The sequence below is a fragment of the Triticum dicoccoides genome, chromosome 7A (assembly GCF_002162155.2).
Source record: "Triticum dicoccoides isolate Atlit2015 ecotype Zavitan chromosome 7A, WEW_v2.0, whole genome shotgun sequence".
Lineage (NCBI taxonomy): Eukaryota > Viridiplantae > Streptophyta > Magnoliopsida > Poales > Poaceae > Triticum > Triticum dicoccoides.
Window position 1 is genome coordinate 89,531,146 of NC_041392.1, and position 16,485 is coordinate 89,547,630.

Sequence of the window (16,485 nt, forward strand, 5' to 3'; positions counted from 1 at the left end):
ACAGTAACAACATTCTTTGTGCAATCTATGGTAGCATTAACAGTATTTAAGAAGGGTCTACCAAATATAATGGGACAAAAGCTATCTTGTGGGGAACCAAGAACAAAAAAATCAACAGGATATTTAGTTTTCCCACACAAGACTTCAACATGTCTAACAATTCCCATTGGTGAAATAGTATCTCTATTGGCAAGTTTAATTGTGACATCAATATCTTCTATCTCAGCAGGTGCAATATCATGCATAATTTCTTTGTATAAGGAATAAGGTATTGCGCTAGCACTAGCACCCATCTCCTATTTTAATAGAAATAATAGGCATGCCTACCACAGGTCTGTTTTTATCTTTAGCACAAGGTTTAGCAATTCTAGCAGTCTCATCAAGGAAATGAATAACATGCCCATCAATATTATCAGACAAGAGATCTTTAACAATAGCAATATCAGGTTCAACTTTAATTTGCTCCTGAGGTGTATAAGTTTTAATATTGCTTTTACGAACCACAGTTGAGGCTTTAGCATGATCCTTTATCCTAACAGGAAAATGTGGTTTCTCAACATAAGAAGTAGGAACAATAGGATCATTATAAGTGACAATCTTTTCTTCAACTTTAATAGGTGCAACTACTTTTACTTCTATGGGAGGATGATATTTAAACAACTTCTCCTTGGGGAGATCAACATAAGTAGCAAAAGATTCACAGAAAGAAGCTACTATCTCAGAGTCAAGTCCATACTTAGTGCTAAATTTACGGAAAACATCGGTATCCATAAAAGATTTAACACAATCAAACCTAGGTGTCATACCTGACTCCTTACCTTTATCGAGGTCCCAATCTTCAGAGTTGCGTTTAATTCTTTCCAGTAAATCCCATTTGAATTCAATAGTCTTCATCATAAAAGAGCCAGCACAAGAAGTATCAAGCATGGTGCGATTGCTATCAGAAAGCCGAGCATAAAATTTTTGAATAATCATTTATCTTGAGAACTCATGATTGGGGCATGCATATAACATTGATTTAAGCCTCCCCCAAGCTTGAGAGATGCCTTCTCCTTCGTGAGGCCAAAAATTATATATATAATTCCGATCACGATGAACAAGATGCATAGGATAAAACTTGTGATGAAATTCCAATTTCAATCGTTTGTAATTCCAAGATCCCATATCATCACATAGCCTATAATGGATTGATGTTTGTTGGTGGTAGGGGAGTATAAACTTACCATTCTATTTGGGAACCGCCTATAATGTGTGTAGCATGGAAGATATCGAGATCTCTCGGTTGTTATGTTGAATGAAAGTATGCCACTCAAAATATTATTTATCTCTATTTCAAAATCGAGCTCTCGCGCCCCTACAAATGCCTTCTCCCCTCTGAGAAGGGCCTATCTATTTACTTCTATGTTGAGTCATCACCCTCTTATTAAAAAGCACCACTTGGAGAGCACCGCTGTCATTTGCATGCATTACTATTAGTTTACATTGAGTATGACCGTGACTAGATCTCTTTTACCATGAATTACAATGTTTAGTCAGTCCTTGAACTCCAAAGGTGCTCTGCATTTATGTTTTGCGGTCTCGAAAAGGGCTTGCGAGATACCATCTTGTTATATCATATTATGATTGTTTTGAGAAAGTGTTGTCATCCCAGATTTACTATTATTGCTCGCTAGTTGATTATGCCATTGATATGAGTAAACATGAGACCTAAATGTGTTGGGGAACGCAGTAATTTCAAAAACATTCCTACACACACGCAAGATCATGGTGATGCATAGCAACAAGAGGGGATAGTATCGTCTACGTACCCTCGTAGACCGTAAGCGGAAGCGTTATGACAACGCGGTTGATGTAGTCGTACGTCTTCACGATCGACCGATCTAGTACCGAAGATACGGCACCTCCTCGATCTGCACACGTTCGGCTCGATGACGTCCCGTGAACTCACGATCCAGTAGAGCTTCGAGGGAGAGCTTCGTCAGCACAACGGCGTGATGATGATGATGATGTTGCTACCGGATCAGGGCTTCGCCTAAGCACCGCTACGATATTACCGAGGTGGATTATGGTGGAGGGGGGCACCACACACGGCTAAAGATTAATGATCAACTTGTGTGTCTATGGGGTGCCCCCCTCCCCCATATATAAAGGAGTGGAGGAGGGGGAGGGGGCGGCCTCTCTAGGCGAGCCCCAAGGGAGTCCTACTCCCACCGGGAGTAGGATTCCCCCCTTCCCTTTGTTGGTTCTAGGAGAGAAGGAAGGAGGAGGAAGAAGGAAGGAAAGGGTGGTCGGCCCCCCTCCCAATTCGGATTGGTCTTGGGGCACCCCCTCCTTTGCTTGTTTTCCCTCTCTTCCACTAAGGCCCAATAAGGCCCATATACCTCCCGGGAGGTTCTGGTAACCTCCCGGTGCTCCGGTATACTCCCGATTTCATCTGGAACCATTCCGATGTCCAAACATAGGCTTCAAATATATCGATCTTTATGCCTCGACCATTTCGAGACTCCTCGTCATGTCCGCGATCAAATCCGGGACTCCGAACTACCTTTGGTACATCAAAACACATAAACTCGTAATGCCGATCATCACCGAACGTTAAGCGTGCGGACCCTACGGGTTCGAGAACTATGTAGACATGACTGAGACATGTCTCTGGTCAATAACCAATAGCGGAACATGGATGCTCATATTAGTTCCTACATATTCTACAAAGATCTTTATCGGTCAAACCGCATAACGATATACGTTGTTCCCTTTGTCATCGGATTGTTACTTTCCCAAGATTCGATCGTCGGTATCAATACCTAGTTCAATCTCGTTACCGGCAAGTCTCTTTACTCGTTCCGTAATGCTACACCCCATAACTAACTCATTATCTACATTGCTTGCAAGGCTTATAGTGATGTACATTACCGAGAGGGCCCAGAGATACCTCTCCGACAATCGGAGTGACAAATCCTAATATTGATCCATGCCAACTCAACAAACACCATCGGAGACACCAGTAGAGCACCTTTATAATCACCCGGTTACGTTGTGATGTTTGGTAGCACACAAGGTGTTCCTCCGGTATTCGGGAGTTGCATGATCTCATAGTCATAGGAGTGATGACCCACAAGTATAGGGGATCTATCGTAGTCCTTTCGATAAGTAAGAGTGTCGAACCGAACGAGGAGCAGAAGGAAATGATAAGAGGTTTCCAGCAAGGTAATCTCTGCAAGTACTGAAATAAGTGGTAACAAATAGTTTTGTGATAGGATAATTTGTAACGAGCAACAAGTAACAAAAGTAAATAAAGTGCAGCTAGGTGGCCCAATCCTTTTTATAGCAAAGGACAAGCTTGGACAAACTCTTATATAGAGAAAAGCGCTCCCGAGGACACATGGGAATATCATCAAGCTAGTTGTCATCACACTCATATGATTCGCGTTCGGTACTTTGATAATTTGGTATGTGGGTGGACCGGTGCTTGGGTACTGTCCTTACTTGGACAAGCATCCCACTTATGATTAACCTGTATTTCAAGCATCCGCAACTACAACAAAAGTATTAAGGTAAACCTAACCATAGCATGAAACATATGGATCCAAATCAGCCCCTTACGAAGCAACGTATAAACTAGGGTTTAAGCTTCTGTCACTCTAGCAACCCATCATCTACTTATTACTTCCCAATGCCTTCCTCTAGGCACAAATAATGGTGAAGTGTCATGTAGTCGACGTTCACATAACACCACTAGAGGAGAGACAGCATACATCTCATCAAAATATCGAACGAATACCAAATTCACATGACTACTAATAGTAAGACTTCTCCCATCTCCTCAGGAACAAACGTAACTACTCACAAAGCATAAACATGTTCATAATCAGAGGGGTATTAATATGCATATAGGATCTGAACATATGATCTTCCACCAATTAAACCAACTAGCATCAACTACAATGAGTAATTAACACTACTAGCAACCTACTAGCACCAATCCCGGACTTGGAGACAAGAATTGCATACAAGAGATGAACTAGGGTTTTGAGAGGAGATGGTGCTGATGAAGATGTTGATGGAGATTGCCCTCTCCCGATGAGAGGAGTGTTGGTGATGACGATGGCAATGATTTCCCCCTCCGGGAGGGAAGTTTCCCCGGCAGAACAGCTCCACCAGAGCCCTAGATTGGTTCCGCCAAGGTTCCGCCTCGTGGCGGCGGAGTTTCGTCCGAGAAGATGGCTTATGATTTTTTCCTCATCAAAAGACTCCATATAGCAGAAGATGGCTACCGGAGGGCCACCAGGGGGCCCATGAAGTAGGGGGCGCACCCAAGGGGGTAGGGCGCACCCCCCATCCTCGTGGGCAGGGTGTGGCCCACCTGGTAAATCTCTTCCGCTGAGTATTTTTTATATATTCTGAAAACGTCTTCCATGAAGTTTCAGGACTTTTGGAGCTGTGCAGAATAGGTCTCTAATATTTGCTCCTTTTCCAGCCCAGAGTCCCAACTGCCGGCATTCTCCCTCTTTATATAAACCTTGTAAAATAAGAGAGAATAGGCATAGTATTGTGACATAATGTGTAAAAACAGCCCACAATGCAATAAATATCGATATAAAAGCATGATGCAAAATGGACGTATCAAGTAGCATGTATAGTTATGGAGAAAGCAATAGCAACAAACTAAACGATCATCGTGCTAAGCTAACGGATGGGCTAAGTCAATCACATCATTCTCTAATGATGTGATCCCGTTAATCAAATGACAACTCATGTCTATGGTTAGGAAACATAACCATCATTGATTCAACGAGCTAGTCAAGTAGAGGCAAACTAGTGACACTCTGTTTGTCTATGTATTCACACATGTACTAAGTTTCCGGTTAATACAATTCTAGCAGGAATAATAAACATTTGTCATGATATAAGGAAATATAAATAACAACTTTATTATTGCCTCTAGGGCATATTTCCTTCAGTCTCCCAGTTGCACTAGAGTCAATAATCAAGATTACATTGTAATGATTCTGACACCCATGGAGTCTTGGTGCTGATCATGTTTTGCTCATGAGAGAGGCTTAGTCAACGGGTCTGCAACATTCAGATCCGTATGTATCTTGCAAATGTCTATGTCTCCCTCCCTGACTTGATTGCGAATGGAATTGAAGCGTCTCTTGATGTGCTTGGTTCTTTTGTGAAATATGGATTCCTTTGCCAAGGCAATTGCACCAGTATTGTCACAAAAGATTTTCATTGGACCTGATGCACTAGGTATGACACCTAGATCAGATATGAACTCCTTCATCCAAACTCCTTCATTTGCTACTTCCGAAGCAGCTGTGTATTCTGCTTCACACGTAGATCCCGCCACGACGCTCTGCTTGGAACTGCACCAACTGATAGCTCCACCATTCAATAGAAACACGTATCCAGTTTGTGACTTAGAGTCATCTGGATCAGTGTCAAAGCTTGCATCGACGTAACCGTTTACGACGAGCTCTTTGTCACCTCCATATACGAGAAACATATCCTTAGTCCTTTTCAGGTATTTCAGGATGTTCTTGACCGCTGTCCAGTGATCCACTCCTGGATTACTTTGGTACCTCCCTGCTAAACTTATAGCAAGGCACACATCAGGTCTGGTACACAACATTGCATACATGATAGAGCCTATGGCTGAAGCATAGGGAACACCTTTCATTTTCTCCCTATCTTCTGCAGTGGTCGGGCATTGAGTCAGACTCAACTTCACACCTTGTAATACAGGCAAGAACCCTTTCTTTGCCTGATCCATTTCAAACTTCTTCAAAACTTTATCAAGGTATGTGCTTTGTGAAAGTCCAATCAAGCGTCTTGATCTATCTCCATAGATCTTGATGCCCAATATATAAGCAGCTTCACCGAGGTCTTTCATTGAGAAATTCTTATTCAAGTATCCTTTTATGCTATTCAGAAATTCAATATCATTTCCGATCAACAATATGTCATCTACATATAATATCAAAAATGCTACGGAGCTCCCACTCACTTTCTTGTAAATACAGGCTTCTCCAAAAGTTTGTACAAAACCATATGCTTTGATCACACTATCAAAGCGTATATTCCAACTCTGAGTGGCTTGCACCAGTCCATAAATAGATCGTCAGAGCTTGCACACTTTGTTAGCACCTTTTGGATCGACAAAACCTTCTGGTTGCATCATATACAACTCTTCTTTAAGGTATCCATTAAGGAATGCAGTTTTGACATCCATTTGCCAAATTTCATAATCATAAAACGCGGCAATTGCTAACATGATTCGGACGGACTTAAGCATCGCTATGGGTGAGAAGGTCTCATCATAGTCAATTCCTTGAACTTGTCGAAAACATTTTGCAACAAGTCGAGCTTTGTAGACAGTAGCATTACGTGAGCATCAGTTTTCTTCTTGAAGATCCATTTATTCTCTATGACCTGCCGATCATCGGGCAAGTCAACCAAAGTCCATACTTTGTTCTCACACATGGATCCCATCTCAGATTTCATGGCCTCAAGCCATTTTGCGGAATCTGGGCTCATCATCGCTTCCTCATAGTTCGTAGGTTCGTCATGGTCAAGTAACATGACTTCCAAAACAGGATTACCCTACCACTCTGGTGCGGATCTTACTCTGGTTGACCTACAAGGTTCGGTAGTAACTTGATCAGAAGTTTCATGATCATCATCATTAGCTTCCTCACTTACTGGTGTAGGAATCACTGGAACTGATTTCAGTGATGAACTACTTTCCAATAAGGGAGAAGGTACAATTACCTCGTCAAGTTCTACTTTCTTCCCACTCACTTCTTTCGAGAGAAACTCCTCTAGAAAGGATCCATTCTTAGCAACGAATATCTTGCCTTCGGATCTGTGCTAGAAGGTGTACCCAACAGTCTCCTTTGGGTATCCTATGAAGACACATTTCTCTGATTTGGGTTCGAGCTTATCAGGTTGAAGCTTTTTCACTTAAGCATCGCAGCCCCAAACTTTAAGAAATGACAACTTGGGTTTCTTGCCAAACCACAATTCATAAGGTGTCGTCTCGACAGATATAGATGGTGCCCTATTTAGCGTGAATGCAGCCGTCTCTAAAGCATAACCCCAAAACGATAGCGGTAATTAGTGAGAGACATCATAGATCACACCATATCTAATAAAGTGCGGTTACGATGTTCAGACACACCGTTGTGGTGTTCCAGGTGGCGTGAGTTGCGAAACTATTCCGTATTGTTTCAGATGAAGTCCAAACTCATAACTCAAATACTCACCTCCACAATCAGATCGTAGAAACTTGATTTTCTTGTTACGATGATTTTCCACTTCACTCTGAAATTCTTTGAACTTTTCAAATGTTTTAGACTTATGTTTCATCAAGTAGATATACCCATATCTTCTCAAATCATCTGTGAAGGTAAGAAAATAACGATATCTGCCGGGAGCTTCAATGTTCATTGGACCACATACATCAGTATGTAAGATTTCCAATAACTTTGTTGCTCGCTCCATTGTTCCGAAGAACGGAGTTTTAGTCATCTTGCCCATGAGGCATGGTTCGCAATTACCAAGTGATTCCAGAAGTCCATCAGAATGGAGTTTCTTCATGCGCTTTACACCAATATGACCTAAACAGCAGTGCCACAAATAAGTTGCACTATCATTATCAACTCTGCATCTTTTGGCTTCAATACTATGAACATGTGTATCACTACTATCAAGATTTAGTAAAAATAGACCACTCATCAAGGGTGCATGGTCATAAAAGATATTACTCATATCAATAGAACAACCATTATTCTCTGATTTAAATGAATAAAAATCTCACATTAAACAAGATCCATATATAATGTTCAAGCTCAACGTTGGCACCAAATAATAATTATTCAGGTCTAAAACTAATCCCGAAGTTAGATGTAGAGGTAGCATGCTGACGGCCATCACATCGACTTTGGAACCATTTCCCACGCGCATCGTCACCTCGTCCTTAGCCAATCTTCGCTTAATCAGTAACCCCTGTTTCGAGTTGCAAATGTTAGCAACTGAAATTGCCATATGGACGGTTATTATAAGATAGGATATACGGTGCTCTTAGTAGGAAGGCACTCTCTGGGAAATACCCTTTGGCTCTCACATGTATATACACCCTATATAGGATATTTTTTTAAATAATTAAACAAAATGTCAAAATAGTTCAAAAGTATTTTTAGATTTACCTTGACTTACTCGCGCACTAGTATATAAGTTTTCACCAAAAAAAAGAACCAATGTTGACTTCACAGCGAAAAAGACAAAATTTATTTGCTATTATAGGTCACTATTCATGCTATTTTGATCGAAAATTTGTCTTTTTTGAAAAGAAGTCAAAGAGGAATTTTCCTTTTGTGAAACTTTTCTCACTAGTACAATGAAAGATCAAGTTTATTTCAAAAATATTTTCAGAAATTTTTGACTTTTTATTGAATTGCTATTTTTTTCCATATAGGGTACATATGTACCCAAGAACCAAACATTCCCCTCCGGCACTCTCTCTGATAAACGCATCCCATCCCAAAAAATGGCAATGGAGGCCGAGCTCCAGTGAGCTCGTTTTCAATTTTTATTTTTTCAGAGCGTGATTTTATTTATTTATTTGTGAACACACTTGTACATGTATACTACGTATGTGCCAAATTTCACATCATTATACTTTTACATGTGGCGTATTGAAAAATGACAAATACACATTTTTAAATGTGCCATTTGTTTTTGTTGTTGGGCCGGAATTTTGTTTTTTGTACAAACTACAAATCACAACATTTTTAGATGAAATTTAACATGTTCTTATGGAATACATATATGTTTCCATGGATTTTTTTAGATTTTTTTTTTAAACTTTTAGATATGCTTTTAGATATTTTCAAAATACCAAGCTCACTGGAGCTCGTCCTCCAAAAATCCACACTCATCCCATCCTCGCTATATGATTCAATCTTTTTTTGCTGGGAAGAAAACTGAACAATTCAATCAGCAAGAATTGATTCACTCTCTGGACAAACGCACGTACCCATCATCGCACATGTGCAAAGTTACTACTGTATTATTTTGTGGGTGCCAAGGGACCCAAGCCCCAGTCAACACTCAACAGTGAGGGACAGTCCTCAAAAAACTACAAATTTGACCTGTGCACTAAACAGTATCACAAAATGAACCGAAAAATAATTCACCTGTGCATTTTAAAACCGAACCGAAAAACCATACCGAAAATAAACCGAACCGAACAGAATTTATGGTTTTTATGGTTTCTGGTTCCGATATGGTATGAAATTTTCATACCGATTTGAACTTTGGTTTTTATGGTATATACCGAAAAATCGAACGGTTAACCGAATAAATCGAAGTAAAAAATAAATTTATATTTCTTGAGATGAACAACCGTACAAGTTGTTATTTTCCTTGTACATGAGTCAAATTCACTACTAAGCATGTAAATTTTCCTTGTAACATAGTCATTTTTCTCTTTTTAAAATGCTAAGCACGTCCATAACCATCAACAGTTGAATCAATGCATGCATATATATTTATATATATACTCATATACTATTTGTGTAAATAGTATGTGTTTTGTGTCATAAATTTGCAAATTATTATTATGTCATTTTCAAATTCGCGTCAACTTTGGTTTTTATGATATATACTGAAATCATACCGAAATAATTTGGTATATACCGAAACCGAACCGTATTTTATTTTCATACCATATTTACCGAAGTATACCGTATAAACCAAAAAACCGTATAAACCGAACCATGTAAATCGAATAAACCGAACGCACAGGGTGACATCTGACAGCTTGATGTCACCTTATACTGTGCAGCGTCTGATTTTAGGATGGCATCTAGCTCTCAGGCGTTATACACTGACTTAGCATTTTCCAGGCAATCCGGATGCGACGATGACCAGACGTGTAGCGCCTGTCAGAGAGACGCTCCACATTATAGTGTGACGCCTAACTATTCGGGCGCTACACAAGGTCAGCTAGATGAAACTTTTTCGCCGACAGTTTATTTTATGATATCGTTTCGCCACATGTCAGAATAGTGATTTTTGCCTCCTCGCGCGCGTGTAGCTGCTACCGCTAGGAGCACTGTCGCGCTTTAAATTACTCCTCTTGTCCTCGAGGCTGAGGGCCGACGCAGACCATTTACGCTGCAACCTGCAAACCGGCCGAGGGAGGGGGCGATGGGTTCCGACGCGGCGGCGGTGAGCACCGTGCGGGAGGCTGCGCGCATGACGTGGGAGGAGTCCAAGCGCGTCTGGGGCATCGGCATGCCCATCGCCATCGCCGGGCTCAGCATTTACGCCGTCGGCTCCGTCACCACGATCTTCGTCGGCCACCTCGGCAACCTGCCCCTCGCCGCCGCCTCCATCGGCCTCTCCGTCTTCGCCACCTTCTCCCTCGGATTCTTTGTATACTAACTATATGCTTTGCTCGGTCGCTAGATCACACACCGTTGTTAGTTAGTTCCTTGACTATGTTCTTCTGATGCTAATACGCGCGCGCGTGCATGCAGCTCGGCATGGGGAGCGCTCTGGAGACGCTGTGCGGGCAGGCGTTCGGCGCCGGCCAGGTGTCCATGCTCGGCGTCTACCTGCAGCGCTCCTGGATCATCCTCGCCGTCGCCGCGCTCCTCATGGTGCCCTTCTACGTATTCGCCGAGCCGCTCCTCCTCGCCATCGGCCAGGACCCCGCCGTCGCGCGCGAGGCCGCCCGCTTCGCGCTCTACATCCTCCCCGGCGCGCTCTCCTTCGCCGTCAACTTCCCCACCGCCAAGTTCCTCCAGTCGCAGAGCAAGGTCATCGTGCCCGTCTGGATCTGCGTCGGCAGCCTCTGCTTCCACGTCGCGCTCTCCTACCTCCTCGTCACCGTCCTCGGATGGGGCTCCCCCGGCGCCGCCGTTGCCTACAACCTCTCCCTCTGGGCCATCGCGCTCGGCCAGTCCGCCTACATCATCGGCTGGTGCAAGGACGGCTGGAGGGGCTGGTCCATGGCCGCCTTCAACGACATGTGGGCGTTCGTCAGGCTCTCGCTCGAGTCCGCCGTCATGATCTGCCTTGAGATCTGGTACCTCAGCACCATCACCGTCCTCACCGGCAACCTCCAGGATGCGCAGATTGCCGTCGACTCCCTCGGCGTCTGGTATACTCCACTATATTATATGCTTCATATATAGGACTGATCATACATATGCATATATATAGCTCATGGAGCTGACAGAATACTCGATCGTGCTTCATTTTTCAGCATGAACATAAACGGGTGGGAGAATATGATCTTCATTGGCATCAACGCTGCTATCAGGTCAGCTTCATTCAAACTCCGTGTAATTAAAAAATTATTTATTGGTTCTTGTTTTGTTCAAGAATTCTTCACTACCTTCACCAACTGTCAACTTTTAAGTAGTTTCTAAACAAACTGCTACCACCCACGGACCTACCTGTTTACGTTTTCAGCGTTCGAGTCTCCAATGAGCTGGGCGCTGGCCGTCCAAGGGCAGCCATGCACGCCGTCATCGTCATCATCGCCGAGTCGCTGCTCATCGGGCTGCTATGCATGGCCCTCGTCTTGATCTTCAGAGATAACTTCGCCATCATCTACACCACCGATTTGGAGCTCCAGCACGCCGTCTCCAAGATCGCGGGACTCCTTGGCTTGACCATGGTGCTCAACAGCGTGCAGCCTGTGGTTTCAGGTATATATATATACTATGATTCTTCCTCTCACAGTCAGAGTCACAGCATGCATGATGATTTTATTTTGTTCATGACACCTCAACCTCGTCTCTGGAGTCACAGCATGCGTGATGATTTTATTTTGTTCACGATCTCATGATGGTTCAGGGGTTGCTGTTGGAGGAGGATGGCAAGGCCTTGTCGCATACATCAACCTAGGCTGCTACTACGTTCTCGGATTGCCCTTGGGCTATCTTCTAGGCTACAAGTTCAACTATGGAGTGGGGGTAATTCTTTATACATGTTATTTCATTGGAGAGTGGCACTACTTTCCCTATTTGATCATTGAACTACTACATATTGCAACATAATTAACGAATGATAAAGAACATTTACGGTCTCTATGATTTTTCTGGCTCTAATTTCAGGGGATTTGGGCTGGTATGCTTTGCGGGATTGCACTTCAGACACTGATTTTACTCTTCATAGTGTGGAGAACAGATTGGAATGCAGAGGTATATATGAATTTCCATCACCCTTCCGGTTTTCACCATGTGTTTTGTGTGTGTGTGTGTGTGTCAAAACTTGATGAACACAACAACTTTTAAAGAGTCAATTAATTGAAGGATGTTAGCCTATCCTTATAATATAACTAACTGTTAATTAGGCACCAATTATTGAAACAACTATACATACAGGAACACATGTCATAAAACCTTTCCAATAATCTTCCGTAACCACATATCATACTTATGATTTCTTTCTTTCTTTGTGTTCATTTCAGACAAATTATATGTATTTTTTTTCCTGTTATTTGTATGGAAACCCTGAGCTTTCCACCTTGCTCATCAATTGCAGGCTGCGCTAGCTTCAAGCCGTGTGCAAAAGTGGGGTGGCACCGATGGAACCAAACCTCTCCTCGAAGATGACTAGATCACCTAAGCATTATCTCTTCTTAAGCTTGTCTTGGTATTGATGATATCATATATCATTGTGAAATTTTTAGTACCAATAATAGGGTATGAAACCAGGAACGCTCAAGATTAGGGGCCGTGATTTCTGATATCAAGTATCTGGCATCTGGCTTTGCTCGCCGCTCCTTCCTTCATATCAAGCGTGGTTTGAATATGTTGGCACATAAGTCAGTTCGTCGTTGTGAGCATATTGTAAATTGTTTTTACTGCGGTGTGATTCCGGAATGTATTCGGGGTGAAGTATGTACTGATGTTCATTAATCAATAAAGTCCCAACTTTATTTATAAAAAAAAAAAGGAAAGGAAGCCAGGTTGAACATGCCAAATTACTTATATGCGTATGGATGTACATGCAACGTTACGAGTCTAAATGGTTGTGCGCATATTTGTATGTGGAGGCGGGTCTTTTTTTTCTGTTATCTGAAAAAAAAATCATCAGCTTTGTCGACATGGTACCGTTGCACTGTGAGTTACATAATTGTGTTTTTTCAAAGGAATGCCTAGAACTCATCTACTCCCTCTGTCCCAAAATAAGTGTCTTGACCTTAGTATAACTTTACACTAGAGTTAGTACAAAGTTGAGACACTTATTTTAGGACGGAGGAAGTAGATGAGATATACTTTGGTCTCATTCATCTCTTTTTCTTTTTTTTACATCACTAATAGAGGTTGTCATTGTTTTTCCCCTGTGCTGCCTTTTCTTGTTGTTATGTAGGCTGGGCCAGGCTTCTTTTGTACTACGTCCTCGTCCACTGCTGCTTGTGTCTTGTTTTCTTTTTCTTTTTTCTTTTTACGTTTGCATGGCTGGAGTATTTGAGAAAAAAAAGGAAGGAAGTGCTTAGACACACATCTTCTACGCATGTCAAGTAGGATATAGGATGCATCATGTTCACTGCTGCTTGTTTCTTTCTTCTTCTTTTTTTGCATGGATCATGTCAATTTACTCCCGTAGGCTAGATAACAGTCTTCTTCACTTGCAACCGTACATATAAATATAATACAAATTTGATGTAGCGATCTTGTCTCAAATAGTGGTGGTTGCATCAAATATGACGTGTGTCACATGTAGTTGCACAAACGTGAGCGGGCAGAAAAAATGTTATTTCTGAAAAAAAATTGAGTCACACATGTTGCACAATTGTTGTGACGGGTGAAATTTTGCATGTGTGCGCCACATGCAACTAGTGCTCATGCGACTAGTAGAAAAATCTAAATAAAATTAAATCAAGCATATGCACCAACTTTGCACAGGTACGCACTGGCATGAGAACATAAAAAGAAAAAGAAAAAGAAAACACACAATTGGCCTATCTCCAATTGTAGTCGCTTTGTGCATGTGCACTTGCAGCTTTGCAGTTGCATGTGGACTTGTAACTGGCCCGACATGTTGGGGAACGTTGTATGGGAAAACAAAAATTTTCCTACGCTCATCAAGATCGATCTAGGAGACGACCATCTACGAGAGAAGAGATTAGATCTATGGATATATAGAAAGAACGATTCTTATTTACGCAAAGCCACAAGGGTGATATACAAATTGCTATTTAACCTTCTACGAGGACCGCCTTTGTCTAATCCGATTCAACTATAAGGTGGGAAAGACAGAAACCCGCCAGCCATCTTTATGCAAGTTGCATGTATGTCGATGGAACCGGTCTCATGTACGTGGACATGTAAGATTGGTCCGGGCCGCTTCATCCCACAATACCGCTGAATCAAGGAAAGACCAAGGAAGGAAGCAATTTGAATATCAACGCCCACAAACTTCTTTGTGTTCTACTCGTGATGTCATCTACACATAGACCTAGCTTTGATACCACTGTTGGGGAACGTTGCATGGGAAACAAAAAATTTCCTACGCTCACCAAGATCAATCTAAGAGATGACCATCTACGAGAAGAGAGATTAGATCTACATACCCTTGTAGATCGCTAAGAGGAAGTGCTAAGAAACACGGTTGATGTAGTTGAACGTCTTCTCGATCCAATCACGATCCGTCCCGCGAACTCCCGATCTAGTGCCCAACGGACGGCATCTCCGCGTTCAACACACATCCAACTTGATGACGCCTTCACCTCCTCTATCCAGCGAGCGATGGTGAAGTAGTAGCTCGAGTCCTCCGGCAGCACGACGACGTGATGGCGATGGTGGTGGAGAAATCTCAGCAGGGCTTTGCCAAGCCTCACGGAGAAGAAGAAAGACTACCAGGGAGAGGAGGAGCAGCGCCGTGGCACAAATAGATCCATATGGGTGCGGCTGCCCTCTCCCCCCCCCCTCTATACATAGGGGGAAGGCTGGAGGGAGGGGTGCCCCTAGATCCCATCTAGGGGACGACCACCAAGGCAGATAGGGGCGCCCCCTAGGGAAACCCTAGGGTGGCTTGCCCCCCAAGCCAGGTGGATGCGCCCCACCTCCCCTGATCACGTGGGATGGGGTGAGAGGGGCGCACAGCCCCTAAGTGGCCTGGTGTGCCCCCTCCCCTTGGCCCATGAGCCCCCCAACACTTGTCGGGGCCCCCCGAAACCCCTTTTGGTCATGCTGTCCATCACCCGGTACCCCCGGAACACTTCCGGACTCCAATACCCTTCATCCAATATATCAATATTCACCTCCGGGGCATTCCAAAGTTCCTCGTCATGTCCGGGATCTCATCTGGTACACCAAACAACCTTCGGTAACCACCATAATGACTCAACTATACTTATATCGTAACCAAACATTAAGTGTGTAGACCCCGCGGGTTCGAGAACTATGCAGACATGACTGAGACACCTCCACGGTCAACAACCAATAGCAGGACCTAGATGCCCATAATGGTTCCTACATATTCTACGAAGATCTTTATCGATCAAACCTCGATGTCAAGGATTCAGCTAATCCCGTATGTAGTTCCCTTTGTCTATCGGTATGTTACTTGCCCGAGATTCGATCGTCGGTATCTCCATACCTAGTTCAATCTCGTTACTGGCAAGTCACTTTACTCGTTCCGTAATACAAGATCCTGTGACTAACTCCTTAGTCACATTGCTTGCAAGATCCCGTGATTATCTCCATACCTCTCCGTCATACGGAGTGACAAATCGCAGTCTTGATCCATGCCAACTCAACAGACATCCTCGGAGATATCTGTAGAGCATCTTTATAGTCACCCAGTTACGTTGTGATGTTTGGTACACACAAGGTACTCCTCCGGTGTTAGTGAGTTGCATGATCTCATGGTCATAGGAACATATACTTGACATGCAAAAAACGATAGCAATAAACTTGACACGATCATATGCTACGTTTACAGTTTGGGTATTTTCCATCACATCATTCTCCTAATGATGTGATCCCGTTATCAAATGATAACTCATGTCTATGCACTACTAGGGAAAACCCTAGTAGTAGCGCTTGTACAAGCGCTACCACTAAGGCGCTACAGCTAACTGGTAGTAGTAGCGCTGGTTAGCCAGCGCTACTGCTACACCTAGTTAGCAGTAGTGTTTCCCCCAAAAAAGCGCTACTACTAATAGTAAGTAGCAGTAGCGTTTCTTTCGAAAAGCGCTCCTGCTAACTTTTCCTGTATTTTTGAAAATACAGCTTATTTTTGTTGTGGTTTTATATACAGTACTTTCATCATATGATTTTATGACCATGATTAGTTATTATATATAACAGTGGGTGAAATGAACGTGGAGTAGATTCAAATGGAGGCAACATGTGGTGCATGTCGAAAGTACAACTAATCCAAACTCAAGTTTGGATTAGTAGTAATTTCGACGTGCACCACATGTAGTAGTACTTTCGACATGCACCACATGTT

The 16,485-nt window shown here is 42.8% G+C and overlaps 1 protein-coding gene across 1 annotated transcript; it reads left to right on the top strand.

The window, feature by feature from the left end:
- The first annotated feature begins 10,143 nt into the window (after nt 1-10,143).
- LOC119330972 (protein DETOXIFICATION 35-like) lies at nt 10,144-12,965 on the top strand. The gene is made up of 7 exons (XM_037604120.1): nt 10,144-10,443; nt 10,548-11,173; nt 11,279-11,335; nt 11,488-11,726; nt 11,875-11,993; nt 12,135-12,221; nt 12,565-12,965. The coding sequence occupies exons 1-7, from the start codon at nt 10,216-10,218 to the stop codon at nt 12,637-12,639; spliced, it is 1,431 nt and encodes a 476-aa protein (XP_037460017.1). The 5' UTR covers nt 10,144-10,215; the 3' UTR covers nt 12,640-12,965.
- Nucleotides 12,966-16,485: the final 3,520 nt, after the last annotated feature.

Bases quoted from the DNA above. Each gene is read 5' to 3' on its own strand.
- LOC119330972 (XM_037604120.1), top strand. From the start codon at position 10,216: ATGGGTTCCGACGCGGCGGCGGTGAGCACCGTGCGGGAGGCTGCGCGC. The intron at 11,174-11,278 runs GTATACTCCACT...TTCATTTTTCAG, and splicing joins GTCGACTCCCTCGGCGTCTG to CATGAACATAAACGGGTGGG. The intron at 12,222-12,564 runs GTATATATGAAT...CATCAATTGCAG, and splicing joins GAACAGATTGGAATGCAGAG to GCTGCGCTAGCTTCAAGCCG.